Below are 26459 nucleotides of genomic sequence, written 5' to 3' on the forward strand. Positions count from 1 at the left end.
TTCTCTTTTTTAGAGCTCAGCCATTACACACACGGTCCTCTTCTTGTGTATCTCTTGGATCACCATCTGTCTGTCTTTGCTACAAAGGAAGGGCTAGAAGATAGTAAAACAGGACAGTTTTTAAAACCTAAAACCTAAAACACCACCAAAATTTCTAAGTGTATGTTTATTTTTATTTTTATCTTTTTGAGATAGAGTCTCGCTCTGTCACCCAGGCTAGAGTGCAGTGGCATGATCTTGGCAAACTGCAACCTCCACCTCCCAGGTTCAAGTGATTCTTCTGCCTCAGCCTCCCAAGTAGCTGGGATTACAGACGCCTGCCACCACACCCAGTTAATTTTTGTACTTTTAGTAGAGATAGGTTTCACCACGTTGGCCAGTCTGGTCTCGAACTCTTGACCTCAGGTGATCCTCCTGCCTCAGTCTCCCAAAGTGCTGGGATTATAGGCGTGAGCTACCACGTCCAGCCTAACCGCATGTTTCCTATACTAACAAAACTACACTTCTGCCTCAAATGAGAACAGTCTCCTGAACATCTTACCTCCTTGCCTTAGTCAAAGCCTCAGGTCTAAGCCTCCCCAGAATTTCTAGTCTCAGCAGAAAGATCAATGACAGGAGACTCTCCAGGTGATGAAATTAACCAATTCAGTAACCTGAGTTGGCATCCTCCCATTTGTTCACCAGCTCACCTCGTGCCACAGGTATATCCTATTTCTCTCAGCCATATAGGCACAAACCCTCTCCCCAGGGCACACACAGAGGAATTTGGAAGATGAGAAAATCAGGCAAGGCATAGCACACCTTGAGGGCTGGAGTATGGTAGCCTAAGCCTGGACATCCATACATGGAGAACTTGACTATGTGCAGGCAAATCACAGGTTCTACATACATACAATTTTTTGTTCTCCCTGAGAACTTACTAGAGTCTTTTGTAGAATTCTAGCTTCATTCCATTGCTTTCACATTGGCCAGCAGTCAGAAACCTAGTTACAAATATCCTCCATGCAGTCCCTGGGTGAGGGCTCCTGGGGACAATGGTTAGGGCTCAGGAGAGGGTGGAGTTTTTGCACAGATGTCTGCCCCACCCAGCTCAGTGTGACACTCCAGGCACAGAGATAGAAGCCAGAGTCACTGAGGAGGAGCTTCTTAGAACTCAGGATGAACTGCCTGTCCTGGGGCCTGGAGGCTGAGAGATTCTGGGGCACCTCAGAGCTGATCTGGTCAACACCAATGGAGTAGAAGAGCAGCTGGAGGCCCCTGCCTGCAGCCTGTCGGTACCAGTATAGGTTGGGGTTTGATGTTCCCTCCACAGTGCACTCCAGAGACAGCGGGCTGCCCACAGGCTGCACCAGGGTTGCTGGCCATTGATGAACAGTCTGAGATCTGACCCCTGTGGGAAAGATAAAGTGCCATTTACAGAGGAGCACCCCAACCTGGCTTGCCTTCCCCAGACAGAGGGCCAGCTCAAGCTCTTGCATGGCACAGGCACCTGGAATCCATCATGGGGAGTAGACCGGGGGAGCCAAGGATGCAAAGCGTCATTGGGCCAGGGAAGACCAACAGAACAAACTCCTTCCCAGGAGATAGAGAGAACCAAGAATCATCAGATCAGCCCTTAAGGCTGAAGCCCCATATCTGTTCCAGACAATCAGAGGAATAGACTCAGGAGTGTCAAACCAACAGCTCAGACTCTGCATTCACAGGATTGCAGTGAGAGCAAGGATGAGAAAAGAGGCTTGAGGGAGAGGAGGGCACCCACCGAAGAAAGTGCCCAGGAGAAGGGCAAGGGGAGAGCAGAGCATCATCCAAGCCAGCCTTTCCTTCAGCTAGTCTGGGGGACAGACGCCTCCTCTTCTGGGCCAGTGACGTGGTCAGGCCGCTCCCTCTGGGAGATCTGCTGCCAGAGCAGAGGAATCTACCCCTTGAGCTGGGGAGGAAACCAGACTAGTCTTGTTTTAAGAGTGTGGTGAATCACCCCCAGCCTCCCTGGGAACCAGCTGTACTCTGCACTTGGTATCTTCTTTGCATTTCTGCTGACATCCTGGTATGTAAATGTATTTAATGACTCATTGTTTACCTGTAAACTAGAGGTAACTCTAGCTCCCCTAGGAGAGATCAGAAGCCTGGGAAACCTTCAGAGAAACTGTGATACTGATAGAAGGATGAAAAAGGATTTTAGTTTATCTGAAATTGGAAACTAGAGCTAGACATGTTACCTGGGAGATGAAAGGATAGGGCTCAAGAGATTCAGGTATTTTGGGGTAATCAAAGCAGAAATGCTCAGTTCTGAAGGCAGGAAGCTTCTATGACAGCCAAACAAGGGATCGTCTGCATAATCTTCATCCCTGGCAGACAGGTTTTGAGACCTGGACAGGCAGAATTAACTCCTGAACTGATCAAAGTTGGAATCTGTTCCACGTGCCTCTAACGGCCCAGCTAGATCTAATTTATCCTCTAAATGCAACATGAGTAACAGGAAACATCACAGAACCTTGGAATCATATGGATTTGGGTTCATTTTGCAGCTCTGCTTCTTGCTGGCTTGGGAACTCTCAAGCAAACCCTCATTCTCAATTTTCTTATCTGTAAAATGAAAATAATGATGACGATACCTAAAAATTATTGAAAGATGCATTTTGCCTGGTGCACTGCAGGCAGGCACTCTTACACGTGTTGGCTTTTTTATTCTTTTCTTTTCTTTTCTTGACTCTAGGAAAAGCCTATGTCTGCAGCAAAGATTGGGAGATTTACAATGGGATGGGGTGGAAGGTGGGGGCTGAAAGGACCACAGAGCCACAAAAAACACAGTCAAGCCACCAATTCATAATAGCTAAGGAATCACAATAGCTAAGCGTGGGAATCTGCTAGGTAGCTGCTAAAACGTCATTCTGCTGAAGTGGGACTTAGGACCTTGAGATTCCTGGAGGACACCAGCACACCCTTGGAAACTCATCTTCCCTCTGTCTTTGCCACGCTCTGTACTCTGAAGGATTCATATTCAGAACAATTACTCAGTTTGTGTTGGATGTGGTGCAGTGGTTGGAGACGAGAACCCAGGAAAGAAAGCTGTAAAAGCAGCTGAACAGGGAGAATCAGCCTTAAGCAAATAAAGCATCTGTAATACTTTCCCATTTCATCAGGGCCTAGTGATGTCATATGTTTGTTGTTGTTGCTGATGCTACAGTAACACAATTCCAAGTTAATGTTGGGGTTCTTGCTCCTGACAGTTTCGGCTGTAGCACATTTTTTTGTTTGCATTTGAATACACCATATGTATAGGGGAATGTTTTGTTTTTTCTCTTTTCTAAATGGAATTAATCCTCTTACAACGTTTATTTAAATGATAAATCAAGCGGTAAATGTAGTTTGCTTGCAGTGAACATTTGGAACATATGATGAAAAATAGCTATAGCCAACACAAGAGCAGTTTTCATTGGCTGTTCTACAGTTGTTCAATCTCAGTTTTTAATAAATCTGATAATACAATATCTGTGCATATTAGGATTGCAGGGAGTGAGGCCAAAATAAATATGTGCACACATAACCTGTTCCTCCCTTTCTTTCCATTTCTGTTCTCTTTCCTCTTTGCCTTTGAAATTTTTATTTAGTCCTGAGTGGGGATGGGGTGGAGAGAAAGTGGACAGAGGGTGATGGGAGACACAGGGAGAAAGAATGAGAATTGCTCTTGCTCTCAAGGGTACCACATCATGTTTTCCTTTGGCTGGCAGTCTTTAATACCAGCATATCCCGTGAGACCTGACTTCACTCATCAGCTGCATCAGCTCAGTGTCATACCATGTGTAGAGAGCAATGTAATCCTCCTTCTTAGAGATGTTGCAGCAGATTGGAGGGTGAAGAGATGTATCAGTCAGATCAGAGTAACCAGCTGGCTCCTGGCTCCTGATCATTGTCACAGCTCAGTAGCTGGAAGCTCCTTCCATATGGCTGATGCCTTTTAAAAAAATCTCCTCAGTCTCCATCCCCATCTGCAATACTGTTCAGTTATTCAATCATTTAAGTCATTCATGTATTGAAAAGAGGATGGGGCTATGATCCCTCTGCTCTGTGGCAGTAGATCTACAAATGGGAGAGGGCTGGCCGCATATCTGGCCTAAGTCTGGAGGTGTCCTATGGAATTGAAAGCTGGCTGGAGCTGTCACCTTAACATGTTCTGGTCATCTTAACGTGTCCACCTCTCTGGCAAGCCTCTTTTCAAATCTTTTTGTTACCATCTTCGGCTTTTTCCCTCCATACTGGATTCTTAATGAATCACTGCCAATAAGAGAAAGCTTTATACATGAAGAGAATGGCAATAAGAATGAACTCATCTTTTTAATTTTAAAACTGGTATATATTCCTATATAATAGGAACGGAAGATACTTGCAAAGCCTATTTGTTCCTCTACAGAAGAGTTTAAAATTACCTGGGCTAATGGAAAGAAGGGAGAGTCAGCCAGTGAGATGCTCCTGAATGCCCTGAATTGTAACTTACCTCTTCTTATCCACATCCTGATCAAGGAAAGGGATGAGAGAGAGGTGGAGAGAGAAGAAATGGAAACTCAAAAGTTTTGATGGCAGAGGAAAATTGTGCTTATTCCAGAATGAGATGAACAAGGTCCTGGGTCCTTACATGTCATACTGGCTAGAGACTGGTAAGTAGAAATGACTTGTGGTCAGCAGAATAATGGCTCCCACGGATGTCCACATTCTAATCCCCAGAATCTGTGTATGTGTTAGATTACATGACAAAGGGGAATTAGGGTTGAAGATGGAATTAAGCTTTCTAATTGGATGTCCTTAAAACAGGGAGAGTAGTCAGAATTATCCAGGTGTGCCCCATACAATCATAAGGGTCCTTCAACATGGAAGAGGGAAGCAGAAGAGAGTCAAAGAAAGAGATGTGGACATGGAAGCAGGCAAGAGATGCCATGCTGCTGGCCCTGGAGGTAGAAGGGGGCATGAGCTAAGGAATGAAGGTGGCCTCTAGAAGCTAGAAAAGGAAAGGCTGGGCGCGGTGGCTCAAGCCTGTAATCCCGGCACTTTGGGAGGCCGAGACGGGCGGATCACGAGGTCAGGAGATCGAGACCATCCTGGCGAACACGGTGAAACCCCGTCTCTACTAAAAAAATACAAAAAACTAGCCGGGCGAGGTGGCGGGTGCCTGTAGTCCCAGCTACTCGGGAGGCTGAGGCAGGAGAATGGCGTAAACCCGGGAGGCGGAGCTTGTAGTGAGCTGAGATCCGGCCACTGCACTCCAGCCCGGGCGACAGAGCGAGACTCTGTGTCAAACAAAAAAGAAAAGAAAAGAAAAGGTAAGGCAATGGGTTCCCTTCTAGAGCCCTCAGGGAAGAATGCAGCCTCGCTGACATCTTGATTTTAACTTGGTGAAACCTGTGTCCGAGTTATAGAACTGTAAGATAGTAAGTTTGTGTTATTTTAAGACACTAAGTCTGTAGTAATTTATTAGAGCAGCAGTGGAAAAAATACATGGCTCTAGAATGTGTCTTAACAGAGGGACCTGAGGTAGTCTCCAACAATCCCCAAAGATCTCAGGATAGATCAGGAATAGCCATTTTCTCATTCAAAGGAAAACAGATGAACTGAGAGAAGCCATCAAGCCTGAAGGGGCATCGTGTTTGAAATGTGTAAGGCACAATGTATCCGCCATGGATCAACACAACCTCAAGGACAGACAGACACACCGAGGGTCAGCAGATATCAGTGGGGACAAGTGTTGATGACCAGGCAAATGAGAGTCATGAAGGAAAGTTAAATGATGACCAAAGACTAAGTACCTTCCCCACAATGCTTTGATAAGCACTTTTATAAGCGCCCTGGAATTTAGACACCACCCGGGGAGAAAAGGAAAGGGAAAAAAGCATGAATTGTCTGAGAAATCCCTGAATTAATCAGGTATACCCCAATGCAACAGGGATCTAGATATAGAATAATTTTAATTGTAGAAAACAAAATTATATTTTACCCACCCCTATTTGATGCCGATGCATTTCACATCTAGCTTACATGCACATAAAATTCAAGCTTAGATAGGTGGAAAACAGAAAATTAAGAAGCAATATTTGCCTTCTAATAACTTATCTATTGGAGGAAGTAAAAGATAGAAAAGTAGTTCAGATGACAAATACTAAAAGAGTTAGGAACTTCTGCTTCCACTTATGATGAAGGAACTTCTCAATCTGTCCACTGTGTAATATTCCTTGAGCTGCTGTAATAAAATACCAAAAACTGGGTGACTTAAAACAATAGAATTTATTGTCTCATGGTTCTGGAGCCTAGAAGTCTAAAATCAAGATATCAACAGAGCTATGCTCCCTCTGAAACCTGGAAGGAAATTCTTCCTTGCCTGTTCCTAGCTTCTGGTGATTTGCTGGCAATTTTTGACATTCCTTAGCTTGCAGCTACATAACTTTAAACTGTCTTTGGCATCACATGGCATTTTCCCTGCGTGTTTCTGTCTTCCCACGTCTGTCATCTTACAAGCACATCAGTCATATTAGGAGTCCACAGTACTCCGGTATGACCTCATCTTAACTAGTCACACTTGCAATGACCCTGTTTTCAAACAGAATCACATTGTGAGGTACTGAGGGTTGGGATGTCAAAATATCTTTTACTGGGGTGGTGGGGGGGGTGGCAGGTATAATTCAATCCATTATACCCTCCAATAATAAACACCTAGAAAACTGGGCAATATACATGAGATAATTGTTTTCTAATATTGGACAATAGATGGCACAAGACTGTGATCCATAAGAGAAAGGAAACAAATGAGCTGCATGCTATGATCATTTCTGTTTTCTACCCAGAATTTCCTGGGTTGCTATGCAAACAAGAGGGACCCAAGCAGAGCACGGCACTCTGAAATTCTTACTGAGCTGAGGACACAGCTCAGAGAAGAGGAGGCCATGCACAGAAAGAGCCCCACAATTTTCATGCAGTCTCATTGAGTCTTTGGGTAAATACTAAGCTGGCATCCATTGGGTGAAACTCCACAGGGGCAGGCAAAGAATAAATACTGGGGAATTAACAACTGCTGGTGAACTACAGTATGCATAATTACTAGATCTTGGTCAAGGCCAAGAGAGAGACAGCTCTGAGCAATCAGAATAGCTTTGTTGAATACCTGGAACATTTAACAGGTATCCCAGGAAGCCCATAACTTAGAGTAGGACTCAAATGACATAGAATAAGTCTACCGTCCATTAACCCTAACAAAGCTTAGAAGAGCCCTTGAAAGGAAAAGCAGACAAGTTGACCTACAAGCAAGTCAACTGCCCACTAGAATAAAGCTCAACACTCTTTGAGAGAAGAAAACAAAATTCAGACAATAACAAAGTAACATTCATAATGTTGAGCATCCAGTGAGAAATTATGGGATATACTCAGAAGCTGGAAAATGTTTCTATACTAGGTAGTAATATTAGGCAATTGAAATCAACCCAGAAATGACAGAGATGGTGAATCAAAATAATGAGACTTATAAATGGCTATTATATTAAAATGGCTATTATTAAATATGTTCAAGGATTTATAGTAAAACACAACATAATGAAGAAAGAAACAGAAACTATAAAAAAGCTAAGTAGAACTTCTAGATCTGAAAAATATCTGAAATGAAAATTTTGCTAGATAAGCATTGGAGTAGACACTATAGGATAAATGTCTATGCACATTAAATCAGGACAACAGAAACTCAAACCAAGAGAGGAGGAAATAATGCTAAACAACTACAAAAATTGGAAGAGGTCTCAGGGAACTCTCAAACAATATCAAGTCGCCTAGCGCACATATCACTGGAGTCTTCAAAATAAAGGAGAGAAAGTGGCGGCAGAAAACAATTATTTTTAAAATAGTGGCCAAAATGTTTCATACATGATAAATAATATCCACCTACAGATCCAGGAAGCTTAGCAAAACCCAAACAGAATAAGCCCAAACAAGTTTGTTTATGAAAGAGATTACTTACAGGTACAAGGCTCAGTGCAACTTTCACATAACAGATGGACTCTGAGACGGTCCTTGAGAAGGCATAGGGTTTTAGACTGATAAAAATGACATTAAAAGGCAAGAAAGGATGAATGGTGCAGAAATGACCAAAGGTACAGAGGCTGAAAGTACAGAACATCAGTGAAGAACAGTAAGAAGCTGAACCTAAAGGGAGAGGAAGAGAATGCATGAAGATAGGTTACAGTAAAATTTCCTAAAGCTTAACATGTCTGTGTCTGAGGGAATTCTATGATGGAGTAACAGAGGCTGAATTTACCCTCAAACCTGAAACAATTAAAATGCACGAAATATATGAAACACTGGACAACAGATGGCTCAAGACCGTGATCCTTGAGAGAAGTGAAATGAATAAAGTGAACTCTGTGATGGCCCCAGTTTATAGAATTTTTCAGGCAGTATTACAGGGAGGAGAAGCCCAAACAGCACTTGGCAGACTTTCTGAGTTAAGGAGACTTGTATTCAGGGTTTGAGGAGGCCGAAATGGCTAAAATTCCATGGAAGAGACCCAGGGAGGAGAAAGCGGGAGGTGGGAAGAGCTCTGGAATGTGCATCGGACTCCCAGTGACTCTTCAACTGCTCTGACCAGTGCATACAAGAAAACAACCTGAGGCCAGGGAAAGGCCACTTGATGGATCAAGCAGAACCATCTCAAAGTCCACAAGGTGCCAGGAACAGATGGTGCTTCCATCAACCAGAGTGGGAGACCTGCTAACACACAGGGCATTGAGGAGAATTCTCAGAAGCGGATCACCCCCGTACGGAGCGGGGAAGGGCAAATTTGCTGTACACTAAATGTTGTCCTAGATACAACTTACAAAGCTTCAAGACAAGACTCAGAAATATCAAATTGTTTCTATGTAATCTATCTGCATCACAAAAGAAAGTCCCAAATTTCTTTAAGGGATACAAATACTCCAGTAGCTAGAAACATCAAATTCAAATATCTGATATCCGATTTTAAAAAGTCATATATGCAAAGAAACAGAAAAATATGGGTCATAAGGAGGAGAAAAACACTCGACAGAAACAGATCCAGAAATGATACACATGATGGAGTTAGCAGACAAGGCTATTAAATATATATTCAATATGTTCGGCAGGATAGAAGAGAGTGTACCTATGTTAAGAAGAGACATGGAAAATTTGAAAAAGACTGAAAGAAAACTTCTTCCAATGCAAAATACAATGAATGTGATTTTATAATATACTGGATGGGATTAACAGCAGATTAGATATCTCAGATGGAACTTAAAGATGAGGTAACAGAAATCATCTAGGATAAAAACAGAAAGAAACTGACTTAAAAAAAAGTGAGCAGAGCATCAGTGAGCTATGGAACAGCATTAAGCAGCCTAATATTGAGAGTCCTATGAAACTGGAGGACTAATGCAGAAAAAAGAAATTGAATAACTAATAGCTGAAGCAGTTTTAAATTTAATGAAAAGGAAAAGCCACAGATTGAAGAAGTTTCATGCACTCCAAGCACAAGTCACATGAAGAACACTTTAACAAGATACATTATCACTGGATTGCTCAAAACTAATAATTAAAGAAAAATCTTGAAAAGCAGCCAGAGAATAAAAGACACACTATGTGCAAATGAACACCGTTAAGAATGACTGCAGTCATCTCACTAGAAACAATTCAGGCAAAAGAGTGTGGAGAAACATCTTTAAATTATTTAAAGAAAAAAATCCTGTTAACCTAGTACTCTAGATCCAGTGAAAATATCTTTCAAAAACATTGGCACAATAAACCTCTCAGACATACAAAAACTAAAATAATTCTTCGCCAGGAGACACACACACTACAAGAAATGTTAAAGGATGTCTTTCAGACAAAATGAAAAAAAGTCCAGATGGAATTGGTAAGCCAGCTCCCTGTGAGAGATAAAAAGGAAAAAAAGGAAGAGCCTAGATTTATAGCATTTTGACCAATTTTATGAATATAAACATTCCCACCATGGCCAAATTCAAACAAACAACGATTTTTAACAATTGGTTCACAAAATTTCTGAATATTTAACAACTGGGTCCTATGAGCTGATATAAACCAACTGCAGACTATTACAGATAGAATATCGTTAGTAAATATGTAATAAATATAAAAAACAGTATTTGTATTATTTTAAAAATCTCTTTTAAAATAATTGACTTTCTATTGCCAGTGAAAACAAAGTAAGGGACAAAATATATAAAGCACCAGTTTTCAAGACATTAGCCATCAGGCAAGGAAGGACAAGAAAAAATGAAGTAAGTTTTATAATAACCCAAGCTTACCACCTTGAGACAATTTCCAGGCCATGGCACACAGAGGGGAAATCCAGGGGGAAACCATCAAATTCCTCCAGTCAAGGAGACACAACTGAGAGGAGAATAAGGCAAGTAGAGTTCACAGGGCTGAGGATAGCAGAGGAGAGAGATGGGCAGAGAGAATTTGTGAGGTCTTCAGAGGGCCCACCCTCAGTTTTCATAGGGTATTAACAAGACCATGAGTGTGAGAAAACCATCTGAGATTGGGAAAATAACCATACAAAGGATTAAAGAGAACAGTAACTGAATTTCCTGTAGGGCCAGGAATAGGGTATAATTTCACCAGCCAAACTCAAAAACATTAAAATTCATGGGGCATTGGGACAAGAGTGTTTTGTGTCAGAAGGGTTTTGGCTCACAAGTGGAGAATAATGATCTCTAAACTAAACGCTGCTCTGCTGTCATCTAACAAATGATTAAAACTAGGTACAAAAGAATCAGATTATTTCAAGAAATGTAACTGTATCCTAAAATAGAGCTCAAAAATATTTATAGAAAAATAAAAAGTCCAATACAAAATTAAAACTCAATGTATGGAATAAAAGTAAAAAATTACCAGGCATACAGAAAAAGCAGGAAAATGCAATGTATAATGAAAGGAAAAACTGGAACAGATGTTAGTAAAAAAAAGATAATTTAATTTAAAGATAAAAAAGTTAAGCTAGAGATGTTAAGTAGACATAGAAGATATTTTTAAAAGCCCCAAATCCAACTTCTGGAGATGAAAATGACAATATCTGACATTAAAAATACACTGAATTAGATTAATGATAGATTAGACAATGTAGAAGAAAATACTAGTAACCTAGGAAGATATAGCAACAAAGGCAAACCAAAAATGGAGGATAGAGGAAATAAAATAATTTTTGAAAGGAAACAGACAATTAATTGTTACAGGACAACTTCAAGTAAACTAACATAACTGGTTTTAAAAGAAGAGAAGAAAGATGGGAAGAAAGAAAAAATTATTAGAAGAAATCATGACTGAAAAGTTTCTAAATTCAATAAAACTCGAACCTCACATATCCAAGAAGCTTGACAAAACTCAAGCACACATACACAAAATGTACCAAGAATATCATAATCAGATTTCTGAAAATTAGTGTTAAAGAGAAAAATCTTAAAAGCAGCCACAGGATAAAAACATGTTTTGTACAGTAGAATAAGATAAAGATGACAGAAGATTTCTTGGTGAAAACAAAGCAAGTGAGAACACAGTAAAGCAACATCTTTAAAATACTGAAAGAAAAATACTGTCTTTTTGATAATGACCAGCCTAACAAATGTGAGGTAATATTTTATTGTGGTTTTGATTTTCATTTCTCTAATGATTACTGATGTTGAATACCTTTTCATATCTCTGTTGGCCATTTGAGTTTCTACTTTAGAAAAATGTTAAATAATCAAAAGGATGATTAGTGATGTTCAGTACCTTTTCATATACCTGATTATCTTCTTTGGAAAAGTGAAAAAATGAAAACACGTATATTCTTTGGAAACAGACTCTTTGTCCATTTTTTTAAATGGATATTAACCCTTTATCAGACATCTGGTTTACAAAATTTTCTCCCATTTCATGGTTTGCTTTTTCATTTTGTTAATTGTTAGTTTTGTCATGCAGAAGCTTTTTTAGTTTGATGTATTACCATTTGCTTATTTTTACTTTTGTTATCTATTCTTTTGTTGTTACATCAAAAAAAATGCCAAGACCAATGTCATGAAGCTTTTTTTAATGTTTTCTTCTAAAAGTTTTGCAGTTTCAGATCTTACATTTAAATATTTAATACATTTAAAGTGGTTTTTTTGTATATAGTGTAACATAAGGGTTCAGTTTTATTTTATTTTTTTGGATATGAATATTCAATTTCCCCAGCACCAATTATTGAAGAGGCTACCCTTTCCCGATTGTGTACTCTTGGTGCTTTGGTCAAGCATACATATATGCTTGTTGACCATATATGTGTGAGTTTATTTCTGAGCTTTCTGTTCGGTTCCTTTATTCTATATGTCTGATTTTAAGCCAATACCATACTGTTTTGATTACTACAGCTTTGTAATATAACTTCAGACTTGAAAATGTGATGCCTTCAGCTATCTTCTTTCTTCTTAATATTGCTTTAGCTGTCTAAAGCAATATTTAATCTGTGAAAATGCCACTGGAAATTTCAAAGAGATTGCATTCAATCTGTAGATGACTTTGGGTGGTGTGGACATTTTCACAATATTGACCTTCCGATCTATGAAGATAGGATAGATGTCCATGTATGTGTATCTTCTTCAATTTCTTTCATCAATGTTTTACAGTTTTTAGTGTACAGATATTCACCTCCTTGGTTAAATTTATTCTAAGGTGTTTTATTCCTTTTGATGTTTGTAAATAGGATCATTTTCTAAGTTTCTCTTTTACATAGTTTATTGTTAGTGTACATAAATGGAATTGATTTTTGTACATTGATTTTGTATTTTGCAACTTTAATAAATTTGTTTATTAGTTCTAATAGGTTTTTGCTAGAGTCTTTAGGGTTTTATATAATTTAAGATCATATCATCTACAAACAGAGATAGTATTACTTTTTTTCTAATTTAGACACCTTTTATTTCTTTTTCTTTAATAATTGCTCTAACTAGGAATTCCAGTACTATGTAGATTAAAAGTAACAAGGTGGCATATTTGTCTTGATCTTGATCTTAGAGAAAAGGCTTTCAACTTTTTACAATAAATATACTACATTTATTGTGTTAAAGTATATTTCGTTTATACCCAATTTGTTGAGAGTTTTTGTCATGAAAAGATGTTGAATATTGTCAAATGCTTTTTCTGCATCCATTGAGATGATTATATGGTTTTTGTTCTTCACTATGTTAATATGGTATATTGTACTTATTGATTTGTATATGTTGAACCATGCTTGCATCCCAGTGATAAATCTCACTTGATCATAATGTATGATCATTTTAATGTGATGTCAAATTCAGTTTGCTGGTATTGTGTTGAGAATTTTAACAACTATATTCATCAGAAATATTGTCCTGTAAATTTTTTTTCTTATAGTGTCCCTGTCTGGTTTTGGTATCAGGTAATTCTGGCTTCACAAAATGAGTTTAAAAGGACTCCCTCTTTTCCAATATTTTGGAAACATTTAAGAATGATTAGCATAAGTTCTTCTTTAAATGTTTGATAGAATCCGGCAGTGAAGCCATCAGGTCCTTGGCTATTATTTGATGTGAAAAATTTTATTACTAATTTAATCTCCTCAATCATTGATCTGTTCAGATTTTTTTCTTCATGATTGAGTCTTAGTAGGTTGTCTGTATCTATGAATTTATCAACTTCTTCTAGGTTCTTCAATTTGTTGGTGTATAATTGTTCATAGTAGTCTCACAATTCTTTGTATTTCTGTGGTATCAGTTATAATGTCTTCTCTTTCATTTTGGATTTTAATATAAAAAAGAATCAAGTAGTACAAGTTACATTATCTCTCTCCAGTGGGATTATATTAGAAATTAATAGTTGAAAAATCTGGAAAATCTCCAAATACTTGGAAACTAAATACATGTATATAAACTACCTATGGGTCAAAGAATAAATTGAAGGAGGAATTATAGAGTATTTTGTAGTAAATAAGGATAAAAATGCAATATATCAAAAATTTTTGAAATGCAGCTAATTCAGTACACAGAGGAGAACTTACAGCACTAAAATACTTACATTAGTGTACAGTAAAGGATTAACTTTGCCCAAAGAAAGTTTTGGTCCTCCTTTTTCCCCAGGTTTTGGATCATAACTTTTAAACCCTTGGAATGCCCTGCCTGATTAAAATAACTTTGTTTATCTAGGGGGGTTTGGACCATACCAGACAGCCTATGCTAGCAATGATTTATGGTAGGGAACTTAGGCTACACAGTGTATTAATGTGTCCAAACCCCTGTAAAAATCTCTGGACAAACCTCCAATAAAAACTCTGGACACAAAGCTCAGGTGAATGACTCCAGTTTTAAAAATTCAAAATTTGTATGAAACCACCAATAACTAAAGTAATATTGAGAAAAAAGAAAGTCAATACTTTATGCATGCTGTGATACATTACTGTGACACATCATTGCTGAGAGAAATAAATGCTGTTTGCACAACTCTACTGGGCACAACTGGAAGCTGCATGCCTAGGCTCTCTTGAACTCTGCTCTATGAGCCCCTTCCCTTCACTGTCTTTAATCTGTATTTCCACTCTAATAAACTGTGAGTATGGTGGACTTCTTGAATTCTTTGAGTTCTTCCAGTGAATCACTAAATAGGAGTGATTTAGTGGAGTCCTTTTGAATTTGCCACTAGAAAATGAAAGTCCTCAAATCAATGACCTCAGATTTCACCTTATAAACTAGAAAAAGAAGAGCAAATTAAACCTAAAATTAAGCTAAAGAAAGAAGGTGATAAATATCACAGGAAAAATTAGTGAAATGGAGAACACAAAACCAGTTTAAAAAAAAAAAACAAAAATTGATAGGGTGTTAGCAGACTAATTAGGAAAAAAGAGAGAAAACATAAATTACTCATATTAGGAATGAGAGAGAAGGTACTGCTACAAAATCTACAGGTATTAAAAGAATGTTAAAGGAATACTATAAACAATTTTATGTCAAAAAATTTTGAGCAGAATAGAAAATCCAAAAGTAGATCCACACGTATTTGAACAACTGACTTTCAACAAAGCTGAAAAGGCAGTTCACTGGGGAAAGAAAAGTTTTTCAGTAAATGGTTCTGGAGCAATTAGCTAACCATATGCAAAATAACAATAATAAACCTCAACCTTGCCTTGGTGGTGCATAGTGGTCCCAGTTGCTCGGGAGGCTGAGGCAGAACTGCTTGAACCTGGGAGGTGGAGGTTGCGGTGAGCCGAGATTGTTCCATTACACTCTAGCCTGAGCAACAGAGAGGGACTCCATCTCAAAAAAAAAAAAGAAAAGAAAAAGAAAACAAGAATAAAGGCACAGGTCCACACAAAGACACAAATTTTCATAACAACTTTATTTATAATAGTCAAAGCTTGGAAAAAAATCCAATTGCCTATTAATGAGTGAACAAATGATGAAATTGTGGTATATTCACACAAAGGAAAATTAGTCAGCAATAAAAAGAATGAACTATAAAATTTAAAATAATATAGATAAATCTCAAAATAATATGATGAATAAAAGTAAAGAAACAAAAAAGAGTACATACTTTATAATTGCATTATATTAAACTCTAGGAAATGCAAAGAAATCTATAGTAATAGAAGAAGCACTCTATCAGTGTTTGTCTGGGAACAGCATGGAGAGAAGGATGGAATTATAAAAGGCCACAAGGCTATTCATAATAGCAAAGACATGGAATCAACCCAGGTACCCATCAATGGTAGATTGGATCAAGAAAATATGGTACATATACACCATGGAATGGTGCGCAGCCATAAGAAAGAATGAAATTATGTTCTTTGCAGCAAAATGGATGCAGTTGGAGGCCATAATCCTAAGCAAATTAATCCAGGAACAGAAAACCAAATATCGCATGTTCTCACTTAAATGTGGGAGCTAAACATTGAGCATACATGGATATAAACAATGGAACAATAGACATTGTGAACTACCAGAAGCGGGAGAGAGAGAAGGGAATGTGTTTTGAAAAACTACCTATTGGGTACTATCTTCTGTACCTGGGTGACAGGATCTGTACTTCAAACCTCAGTACAAACCTCAGTATTAGGCAATATTCCCATGTAACAAATCTGCACATGTTCTGCCTGTATCTAAAATAAAAGTTGAAATTTAAATAAATAAATAAATAAATGGCAGGCCACAATAAAACTTTTGGAGGTGATGTGTAAGTTCCTTATATTAATTTTTATGATGGTTTCCCAGGTATTTGCATATGTCAAAGCTTATCAAATTGTACATTTTTAAGATGTCTATTGTTTGTCAAGTGCATTTTAATAAAGCTCTAAAAGAAAGAATTATTTTTAATATAGTGTTCGAACAATAGAAAACCACTGAGAAAATTTAAGCAAGAGAGTGTCAATAATTAATATCACATTTTAACTAATTAACCACAATTAATCACAATCAATCAGTAGGAAAATGTTTTGTGCTGAAGATTTTCCAGAGATAAGTAAGCAAGTATATCATGCATGCAGTGGAGCAGGGCAGAGCCTCATAAAATCCCTCTTAAACATGTCTGTTCTTCTGCCAAATTTCCATTCTGGTTGCCAGCTACCTTTTTCCTCCTCTTTCTTTCCACAGCCACTACCATCCTCATTATAGCCCCAGACAATTCAGCTCTTGACAGTGTATCCAGCGAAACAAAAGTGTAACAGCAGATCAGCCCCACTTGGAAAGCAGTTGCATAGCCACGTCTTTCTATACAAGCTCAGTCCTTCCTGAAGTTGCCCTCTCACCTATTCCCCTACATCAAAAGTGACTCATCAAAGTATTCAGTAGACAAAATTAGTCTCTATCCAGGGAGAATTCACTACTTGGAAAATAAGATGTTCTCTTTCTCATTACATACAAAAAAAAAAAAAAAAAGTTGATAACATCACAGAATTCAGTTTGAGAGAGAGGAAGATACTAAATGTCATTTGGCATTCTGACCTTGAAGTCACATTGAGTCCAATTCAATCAGAAAATTGCAAGTGAAAAACTGGATTTTCGGCCGGGCGCGGCGGCTCAAGCCTGTAATCCCAGCACTTTGGGAGGCCAAGACGGGCGGATCACGAGGTCAGGAGATTGAGACCATCCTGGCGAACACGGTGAAACCCCGTCTCTACTAAAAAATACAAAAAACTAGCTGGGTGAGGTGGCGGGCGCCTGTAGTCCCAGCTACTCCGGAGGCTGAGGCAGGAGAATGGCAGGAACCCGGGAGGCGGAGCTTGCAGTGAGCTGAGATCCGGCCACTGCACTCCAGCCTGGGCGACAGAGCGAGACTCTGTCTCAAAAAAAAAAAAAAAGAAAAGAAAAAGAAAAACTGGATTTTCAATGAAACACCAGGACTAGAAATACTGACTTTGGGGGTCATCTGCCAAGAGAAAATAGTTGAAATGTTTGGAATGGATGAGATCTCCAAAGCAACAAGTGAAGAAAAAGGAACAAAGGTCCAAAAATAAAAATTGTTGAACATTCACGCTTATAGGTAGAAGGAGGGGAAAAGTAAGCTTAAGAAATTAAGAAAGTAGTTCTAGAGGGAAGACAAGAAATGGGATGGTATCTTGGAAGTTCAGAGAAGACTGTGGGTACAAAGAGCTGGCAGCAGGATTTTAAAAGAATTTTTAAAATTCAGTAAAATTAGGACTGAATGACCTCACTGATGTCGTTGACTAGAGGAGGTGAAAGTACCAGATTCAGAGCACTCATTTGACAAGTTTAGGAGCAGAGTGAGCAAGGGAGAGGTTAAAGGGAACGGTAGAGTTGAATACGGTCTTTTATTCCAACATATTTACAGTCTGATTTTATAGAAAGCCAAGAGGAAGAACTATATAAAGACAGGAAAATTGAAGATGCTAAAGAAAGAAGATATTTGAGAAACAAAGAGGCATGCGGATTAATTCTTGGGCATCGAGAAAGGGGAACTTTTTTCCTCTGAAATAGGAAAAGAAAAGAAAATGCATAAAAGATAGACCTGCACTGAGGAAGGCCAACATACATACAGACAGAGCTAGATCTAATGATCAGTTGAATGTAATACTTTAAAAAACCCACCATTTCACCCATCAGACTGGCATAATTAAAAGACTCAATAATATCTGATGTTGGCAAGCATGTAGGGGAATAACATGCTCTCATGCACAGCTGGAAAGTAAACTGCAACAGTCTTTGTGCAGGGTAATTTGGCAATGTTTATTAAAACTGCACATGGCCGGGTGCTGTGGCTCACGCCTGTAATCTCAACACTTTAGGAAGCCAAGGCAGGCAGATCATGAGGTCAAGAGATCCAGACAATCCTGGCCAACATAATGAAACCCCATCTCTACTTAAAAAAAAAAAAAAAAAAAAAAACCAGTACAAACATTAGCTGGGCGTTGTGGCACATGCCTGTAGTCCCAGCTACTTGGGAGGCTGAGGCAGGAGAGATGCTTTAACCCGGGAGGTGGAGGTTGCAGTGAGATGAGATCGTGCCACTCCAACCTGGCAACAGTGCAAGACTCCATCTCAAAAAGAAAAAAAAACTGCACATAATATTTGATTCAACAAATTACTTCTCAGAAACAATTCCATAAAAATCCAAAAGTTTTTGTGGGCAAAAACTTTTGCCAGGATTTCTGTTATAGCCTTATAAAGGGCAAAATACCGGCAATATGTAAATATCCATCAGTAGAGAAGTGGACAGATAAATATCCATAACATACATTTTAACAACAGTTAAAATGAACGAAATAGAACAAGATGTGGTAACATGGAAATATCCCCAAGGTATGTTGTTCAGTAAAAAAAGTAAGTTGCCAAGTAATATGTACAAAGCGATATGGTTTATATCAAAACACATTCAAAACATACACAAAGCAGTTAGCATATACATAGGTAGGTAGATAGATAGATAGAGATGTATTTGTGCCCACACACATATACACACAGATACACATTCATTCATTCAACCAAGAGTAATGGGGTACCAACTATCCATTTCCATGAAGTTTATTTTAGTAGAGAATGCAAATACATAGAGAGAAAAGGGACCGGAAAAGGCACACAAGGTTGATAATAATGGTTATTTCTGGAAAAGAGAGCAAGAAAGAAAAGTGTCAAGATAATCTTTGATCTGCAGTGTTTATATTTTTGAGGTACATGTATTTTTAGACTGTTTTTTGAGAACCACCAATTATGAGTCCAACTTGCACTCCACTTTACTTATTTGAGCAGGTAAATAAGAGAATTCAGAACATTAGGCTCAAACTCCAATTCCTTTGCTTAAGTCTATAGTAAATACCTATTGAGAATAGCACCAAAAAGCCATCAGAATGAGAGGAAAGGAAAAGAAGGAATGATGTGAAGGGATGATCCCAGAAAGAGTGATACTATGTGGATTGAACATGCTGGAAATTTTTTTAAAATGTCGAGAAAGACCTGTCTTGTGAGACAAAGGCATGCAGTTTTTGTCCCATGTAGTGTAAGATTTAAGATCCTAAAGGGTTACTCAATAGATAGCCTGTCCTCATAAATAAAGGCCAGAGAAAGAAAAATGAGAAAAGAACACTAATCAGTTACTGAGTCATCTCTGGATGCAAAAATAGATCAACAGAGAATGTTAAGTCATAGATTTCAAGGGGTCTGTAGACATTAAAGGCAAAGACCTCAAAGAATGACAAGCAGAGATAGGGTGGTAGAGATGGCCAAAAGCACATCAGTCCCCCACCATCCACCAGGGCCTGTCCTGTGGTGTTGGTTCTGGAGAGCTCATTGGTAGAGAAAAGTAGAAATTTTAGTATCCAAAAAGAAAAATCATGGTTTAGATAGGGCAAGGATGTGAATCTAGAAAAACACTGAGAAAACAAGAGAACAGCGTGTACAACACAGCAGACATTAACTGCATAATGGGATCCACCATAGGGATGAGACTGGATGTGACCAAAGGGATGGCTCAAAAGAACCAAGTCAAAACAGCCAGGATGGGGGTCCAGTACACTGATTCTGGGAGTGGTTAATTGGGATAATGGAAACATTGGGGGCAGCAAAAAGTGGAACTATTCAGAGGAAAGTCAGAATGAGGACTGAGGTGTCTGGTTGCTGTCACTCCCAGAGCAAGATACATCAAAGAAGGAAAATCAAGTTCAAGAAGCAAGAGGTCAGCATATGTGTGCACAAACACAAACACACACACACACCCCTGCATACACACATATATGCATGCACACACATGCACACTTTCTCTCATAAATGCACCCTAAGATTCCAAACGTACAGATTGCAGTGAGTCATACCAGCAGCAACAATCACTTGACCTGTCAGGTATGTTTATTTGTGACTATATTATGAAGAGAAGTGAGGATGTGAGAAAGTTTTACTTCATATTTCTGCTTAAAATCCCGCTGTGCTCTGTTAAAAGTGATGTGCTATATTATAATTGAATTGTCACTGACTAAAGAATGTTGAGACAGAAGAAATGTGGGAAAAAATGTAGGAAAGTAAGGAGTTACCAAAAGAGGTATCTATGAAAAACAATAAACTTCATGTGCAAATTGAAAATAAATGACAAAGAAAGTCCCAAATCAGTTTTGAAATTAGTAGACCAGCCTGACCAACATGGTGAAACCCCATCTCTACTAAAAATACAAAAATTAGCTGGGCGTGGTGGCACACGCCTGTAATCCCAGCTACTAGGAAGGCTGAGGCAGGAGAATCGCTTGAAGCCGGGAGGTGGAGGCTGCAGTGAGCCGAGATCGTGCCATTGTACATTGCACCCCAGCCTGGCAACAGAGAAACTCCCTCTCAAAAAAAAAAATGTGTAGCCTAAAGAGATATAAAGGATGGATAATTTATTTTATTCTTAACAGATAACATATTATATCATGAATACTTGCTGTGTCCAGGTGCCATCTAGTTGTTTTTTACATTATCACCCTTAAAATAAAGCTACATAATCCTGAGAGGCAGTTGTTATTTGTCCCACTTAACAAATGAAGGCATTGAAGCTTGGAGAGACTAAATTACTTGCCCAGAGTCACACCACACAGGCAGCATCTGGGTCCAATCTAATGCTGACTGACTACAAAGCTCACATGTTTAATCTACACACTGTATTATTTCCCATCATAGAGCAAGAGCAGCAGGGATTTGCATCACAACTGTGCAGAGACACTGCAGTTTCTCTGAAATCTATTAATTCTTCTTGTTCCCCAGGCCCTGTTCTTAGTGTTGTGTGTGTTTAATTCAACTTTATCCTGACAAAGGCCCTATGCTGTAGGTGCTTATGTTATCACCTCTACCCCACAGATAAGAAAGATAAGGCAGAGATGAGTTCAAGGATTCTGCCCATGGTCAACAAGATTAGTATTTGAGCCAAGCTACCAAGCCAGGAGTCTGACTCCAAAGCTCTCAGTGGTAGAGAAAAGTAGAAATTTTAGTATCCTAAAAGAAAAATCATGGTTTAGATAGGGCAAGGATGTGAAGCTAGGAAAACACTGAGAAAACAAGAGAACAGTGTGTACAACACAGCAGATATTAACTGCATAGTGGGATCCACAATACGAATGAGACTGGGTGCGACCAACAGGATGGCTCAAAACAACCAATTCAAAACAGCCAGGATGGGGGTCCAGTGCACTGGCTCTGGGTGTGGTTAATTGGGATAATGGAAAAAGTAAGGGATCAGAAGATAAGGATTAAGGAAAGAGAAAAGAATATGTATCAGTTACTGAATCATCCTTGGATGCCAAAATAGGTCAACAGAGACTGTCAAGTCATAGATTTCAAGGGGTCTGTAGACATTAAAGGCAAAGACCTCAAAGAATGACAAGCAGAGAGAGGATGGTAGAGATGGCCAAAAGCACATCAGTCCCCCATCACCCACCAGGGCCCATCCTGCGGTGTTAGAATCTGTTACAGAGATAAGAAAGCAAATAAGGAGGGTGAAGAAACGAGGTGCAGAGGCAAATAGCTTGTGAGACGGGCAGAATTCATGAGATGTGCAAAGAATAGATAAGTAAGTTTGTAACCTCTGGGACACATATGACCAGATAAAATGTCATCTGAATGTGCCAAACATAGACAGAAAAGAATTAAAAAAGAAAAACAAAAAAAAAAAAAAAAAAAGAAGAAGAAAAAAAGAAAGAAAAGGAACAGAAAGAAAGCAGTTGGCACAAGTGAGACTGACCACGTAGGCTAAGGGAGAGAACCTTGGGAGCTGGCTCCAACTGAAGGCAGAGTGGCAGACACAGGGAGGATGAGTCATGATGAGAATCTCATTAAAGGAGTGGCACTCATCAACAGGGCCTACAGGCAGAAGGGCACTTGGCTCTTAACACAGGACATTATTACAAAGCATTAGCCACTGTTTTTCTAGACTGAATAAGTAAAACAATTATCATCTGGGAGCCCTTGAATTATATTTACATAAAAAATACAATCATCTCTTTGGTTGATTATATTAGGAAGCATTGGTCTAGGTAAATCGTTCCGGCTCACCATGAGTCCATAGATTCATTCATTTCCACAATGAAAGGTCTTCATGGTTCATTAAGGTCAACTCAATACATTTGTGGGTGAAAGTAATGAGCCCTAAAGTTGTTAAGCAATTTTCCTCACTTGATCAGTTTCTCATGGTCTATTCAAGCTGAAAGAAAAGGTTGCTGTATAAACTAGACTGTCAATTTATAAATTTAAAATTCAATAATGAAAAATATGATTTCCACGGATTCTGGAGGTGGGCTCTTCAGCCAGCACGTTATTTTCCTGGAATGGAGACATGTAGGAAGACAAATGATAATTGGAAGCTCATTTTGTAATTTCGGGTGGTTCAAATGATTTGTTACATTGACCTGGCTTAATCTGCTATGAATACTTGAACAAGAGGAATTCTCCTGCATTAAATACTATTCATTTATTCATGTGTTTATCTATACCTCTGTAGTATGCCTTTTATATTATCTAATTAGATCACAGTGACATCCTCTTAGCTATCTAAGAGGATGAATGTAAAATTAAAAAGTTAGGTCCAAAAATTACAGAATAATGGAGAACTTGAGTTGAATAAGTGGATTGATTGTCCAGATGTGCCTCTGCTTTGACCTTTTGTGTGACCTTAAGATCTTTGGGATAAAATATTGACTACATGGAAAAATTTATGTTAAGAGCCTTATTCTTTTTCTTCTTCTCTTCTTTCTTCCTGATTTTCATGTCCTGGAGTCTACCCTAGCAGTTAAATGAAGCCATCACCAATCCACAGAACTACCCTCTTCACTCCCATATTGAACAATGGGGTGTCACCTCCCCTGGGAAGGGGGACAGAGTTTGTTGGGATAGCCGTAATAGATAATTATTTAGTTTACTTATCCCTTCTTCTAACTAAGTCTCAATGCTCCCACATAATTATATTACTATTCATAAGATTCACTCTTAATTGGCTGTGTACCTCTAAGCAATATTCACACTTCATATATCCTTACATCTTTCTTCTTTGATCGTTTAAAAATCCACAGTATCTCTTGACTCTTCACTTCACAATATGATGATATTGGTATTCTCAACCTTTCCTTTGTTTCTTTTATTTCCTTCCATGCAATAAATTTGTCATCTGCAATTTTACTTTTACATTGTCAAGGTTGATAATATTTACATTCTATTACGTAACATAATCAAGTATTTTCATGCCTTGTCTATAAGTTGATTCTAAAAGTTGAAACAAATTCTGTTTATATTATTAGAACTTCATAAATAACTGTTCACCACAAAGTCATACAGATATAATTACAGTTACTCTCTTTTATAATTTAATTTTTTTTTCCTGGAATAAAATTCTGCTTTTCTTAAAGCAGTTGACTTTATCATATCCTTAATTTATTTTTTACACTATCTACCAAGTAAAATATTCTGCCATGACAAAAATCTGCTACCTGCCCCCCAGTATCTATTCTCCAATTTCTGCTCTAATAAACCAAAATTAAATTTAGCTTGGACAGGGACATTTGGAATAAAAAAAATGATGATGCTTTTTTTCAGATTTGCTTACATTCAGGTGTTGTCATTGACTTAGTTCTGATCAAGGAATGTAAGGTTCAGTGTTGTGTGCAACTTTCACTAAGAGTCTTAAAAAGAATCTTTTAGTACTGTGTGTCCATTCTTTTTCCCTTCCTCTATTCCACTTTCTGGTATCTTAGAGGGATAGCTGGCACTCAACCTTGGGCTGCTATTACTACTCCAAGGAGAGCAAAGAAGACCGTTGTTCTGGGACCTAGATTTTGATGTAGCTGCTACAGCTGCCTGAACTACTTACACTCAGGCTTTTATGTGAAAGGAAAATAAACTTCCACCTTGCCAAAGCTGCCCTGCAGCCTTCCTAACAGCTCAAGACTGCCTCACTCTGGGCTTCTTTCATGTGACAAAAAATTTTTAAAAAACTTTTTTGCGGGGAGGTTGTTTGAGCTACAATTATTTAACATCTCTTCCTAGCAGAAAAATTATAACCTAACTGACATAAACTCAGAAAGAACATCATTGTTTTGAATACGTGCTTGACTCATTTTCTTCATAAAGCAATACATGGAGGATGTTCAGAGTTTATTTTGGGGCACAGATGTAGGAAACTAAGTAAGACACAAGGACAGCTGGAGTAAGTCTAGTGACACATATTCCTAATCAAATGTATTTTAGACTGGACATCAATGGAAAACTGTGGTTTCATTTAACTGACTAGGGTGGACTTCAGGACACAAAAATCAGAGGGAGAAAGAAGAAAGGAGGAATAAAAATAAAGTTCTTAATATAAAATTATCCATGTAGTCAATATTTTATCCCAAAGATCTTGAGGTCACGGAAAAGCAGAGGCACAGCTGGACAATCAATCCACTTATTCAACCCAAGTTCTCCGTTTTCCTATAATTTCTGGACCTAACTTTTTAATTTTACATTCACCTTTCCATATCCAAGATTATCCCTTTACCCACAATATCACCCTAGTTCTGCTCACTTTATTCTTTTCAAAGCTCTGTCCTTCCTCCCTGCCAGCTTGAGATCAATATCCCCAGAGCTCTTGAGCAGACCAGAAATCTGGCCTCTGTGTACCTTTGTCATATTCATATATAGACACAGTGGGAGTAGGGGCTAGTAGAAAATCACTTAGCCACAGCAATGGTGTATAGGAAAGAGAGGACAGCAGTCTTATGGATACATTGCTTACATGCAGATGCTCAGCTGAATCTGTAATGAAAAGGAAATCTGAATGCTTGGCCAAGGAGAAGTAAATTCCCTGAGATCAATCCTTTGTTGGTCTCTTTGATCTTCTTCAGTAATGGGTCAATCAGACCACCTGCCCAAAGCTCAGATGCTGTCCACGTGATTTGCTTGCTGTCACTGTGTCCTAGCCAGACTCTTGGGATTTAGGTTACTTTCACATTTAAGAGGCCTTTAGTGGGAGAAAGGATAATAATACTTAACAATTATACTCTACTTATATACCACTTCTGTGTATTTTTACATGTATTGTCTAATATAATCCTCCCCACCAACCTGAGAGACAGGCAGGTGGTTCATTTTAAAAATAATTTATCATTTTAAAAATAAAATGTACTGTATATTTAGTTTATGATAGACATGTATGAGGTATATGTTTAATCTTTACAACAGCCCAAGACCTAGACCATGTTTTACAGTTGAGTCAACCAGGGCACCCAGTCAGTAAGTGCTACTGGTATAAATAAATTGTTAATGATTTTTTAAAATGCTAATGCCTACTGCTGATGGCCTATGAGACAGTAGGGTGTGTATTTCTGTAGAGCAATTTGCTATATGTACATGAAATCATAAAAAAGCAAATATCTTCTGACTTGGCAAATTCCCTTCAAAGAATTTGATCCAGGAAAATAGTTAGACATCTAACACCTCAAGTACAAGAATATCCATTGCAGAGATTTTTAATTGTGAAAAACAACACTGGCTGGGCGTGGTGGCTCACGCCTGTAATCCCAGCACCTTGGGAGACTGAGGCGGGTGGATCACCTGAGGTCAGGGGTTCAAGATCAGCCTGGCCAACATGGTGAAACCCCATGTCTACTAAAAATATAAAAATTAGCTGGACATGATGGCTCATGCCTGTAATCCCAGCTACTCAGGAGGCTGAGGCAGGAGAATCACTTGAACCCGGGAGGCAGAGGTTGCAGTGAACCAAGATCACACCACTACACTCCAGCCTGGGTGACAGAGCAAGAGCCCATCAAAAAAAAGAAAAGAAAGAAAGGAAGGAAGGAAGGAAGGAAGGAAGGAAGGAAGGAAGGAAGAAAGAAAGAGAGAGAGAGAGGGAGGAAGGAAAGAAAGAGAAAGAAGGAAAGAAAGAAGAAAGAAAGAAAAGAAAGAAGAAAGAAAGAACTAAAGAAGGAAAGAAAAAGAGAGAGAGGAGAGGGAGGGAGGGAGGAAGGGAGGGAGGGAGAGAGGGAGAAAGGGAGG

General features: G+C 38.6%; 1 long non-coding RNA gene and 1 gene segment (V, D, J or C); one reads left to right on the forward strand and one right to left on the reverse strand.

Moving 5' to 3' along the window:
* The first annotated feature begins 435 nt into the window (after nt 1-435).
* LOC111521509 overlaps nt 436-26459 on the forward strand; it is a 42099-nt gene continuing 16075 nt past the window's right edge. The window contains exons 1-2 of the long non-coding RNA XR_002724972.2: nt 436-2044; nt 4519-4652. This is a non-coding gene — a long non-coding RNA (uncharacterized LOC111521509). The remainder of the gene's footprint in view (nt 2045-4518; nt 4653-26459) is intronic.
* On the reverse strand, nt 469-10629 carry LOC111521497. The segment is given in 2 exon segments: nt 469-1390; nt 10311-10627. Coding segments are annotated over 2 exon segments (462 nt in total).

Source organism: Piliocolobus tephrosceles, chromosome 8 (assembly GCF_002776525.5).
Source record: "Piliocolobus tephrosceles isolate RC106 chromosome 8, ASM277652v3, whole genome shotgun sequence".
NCBI classification, from domain to species: Eukaryota; Metazoa; Chordata; class Mammalia; order Primates; family Cercopithecidae; genus Piliocolobus; species Piliocolobus tephrosceles.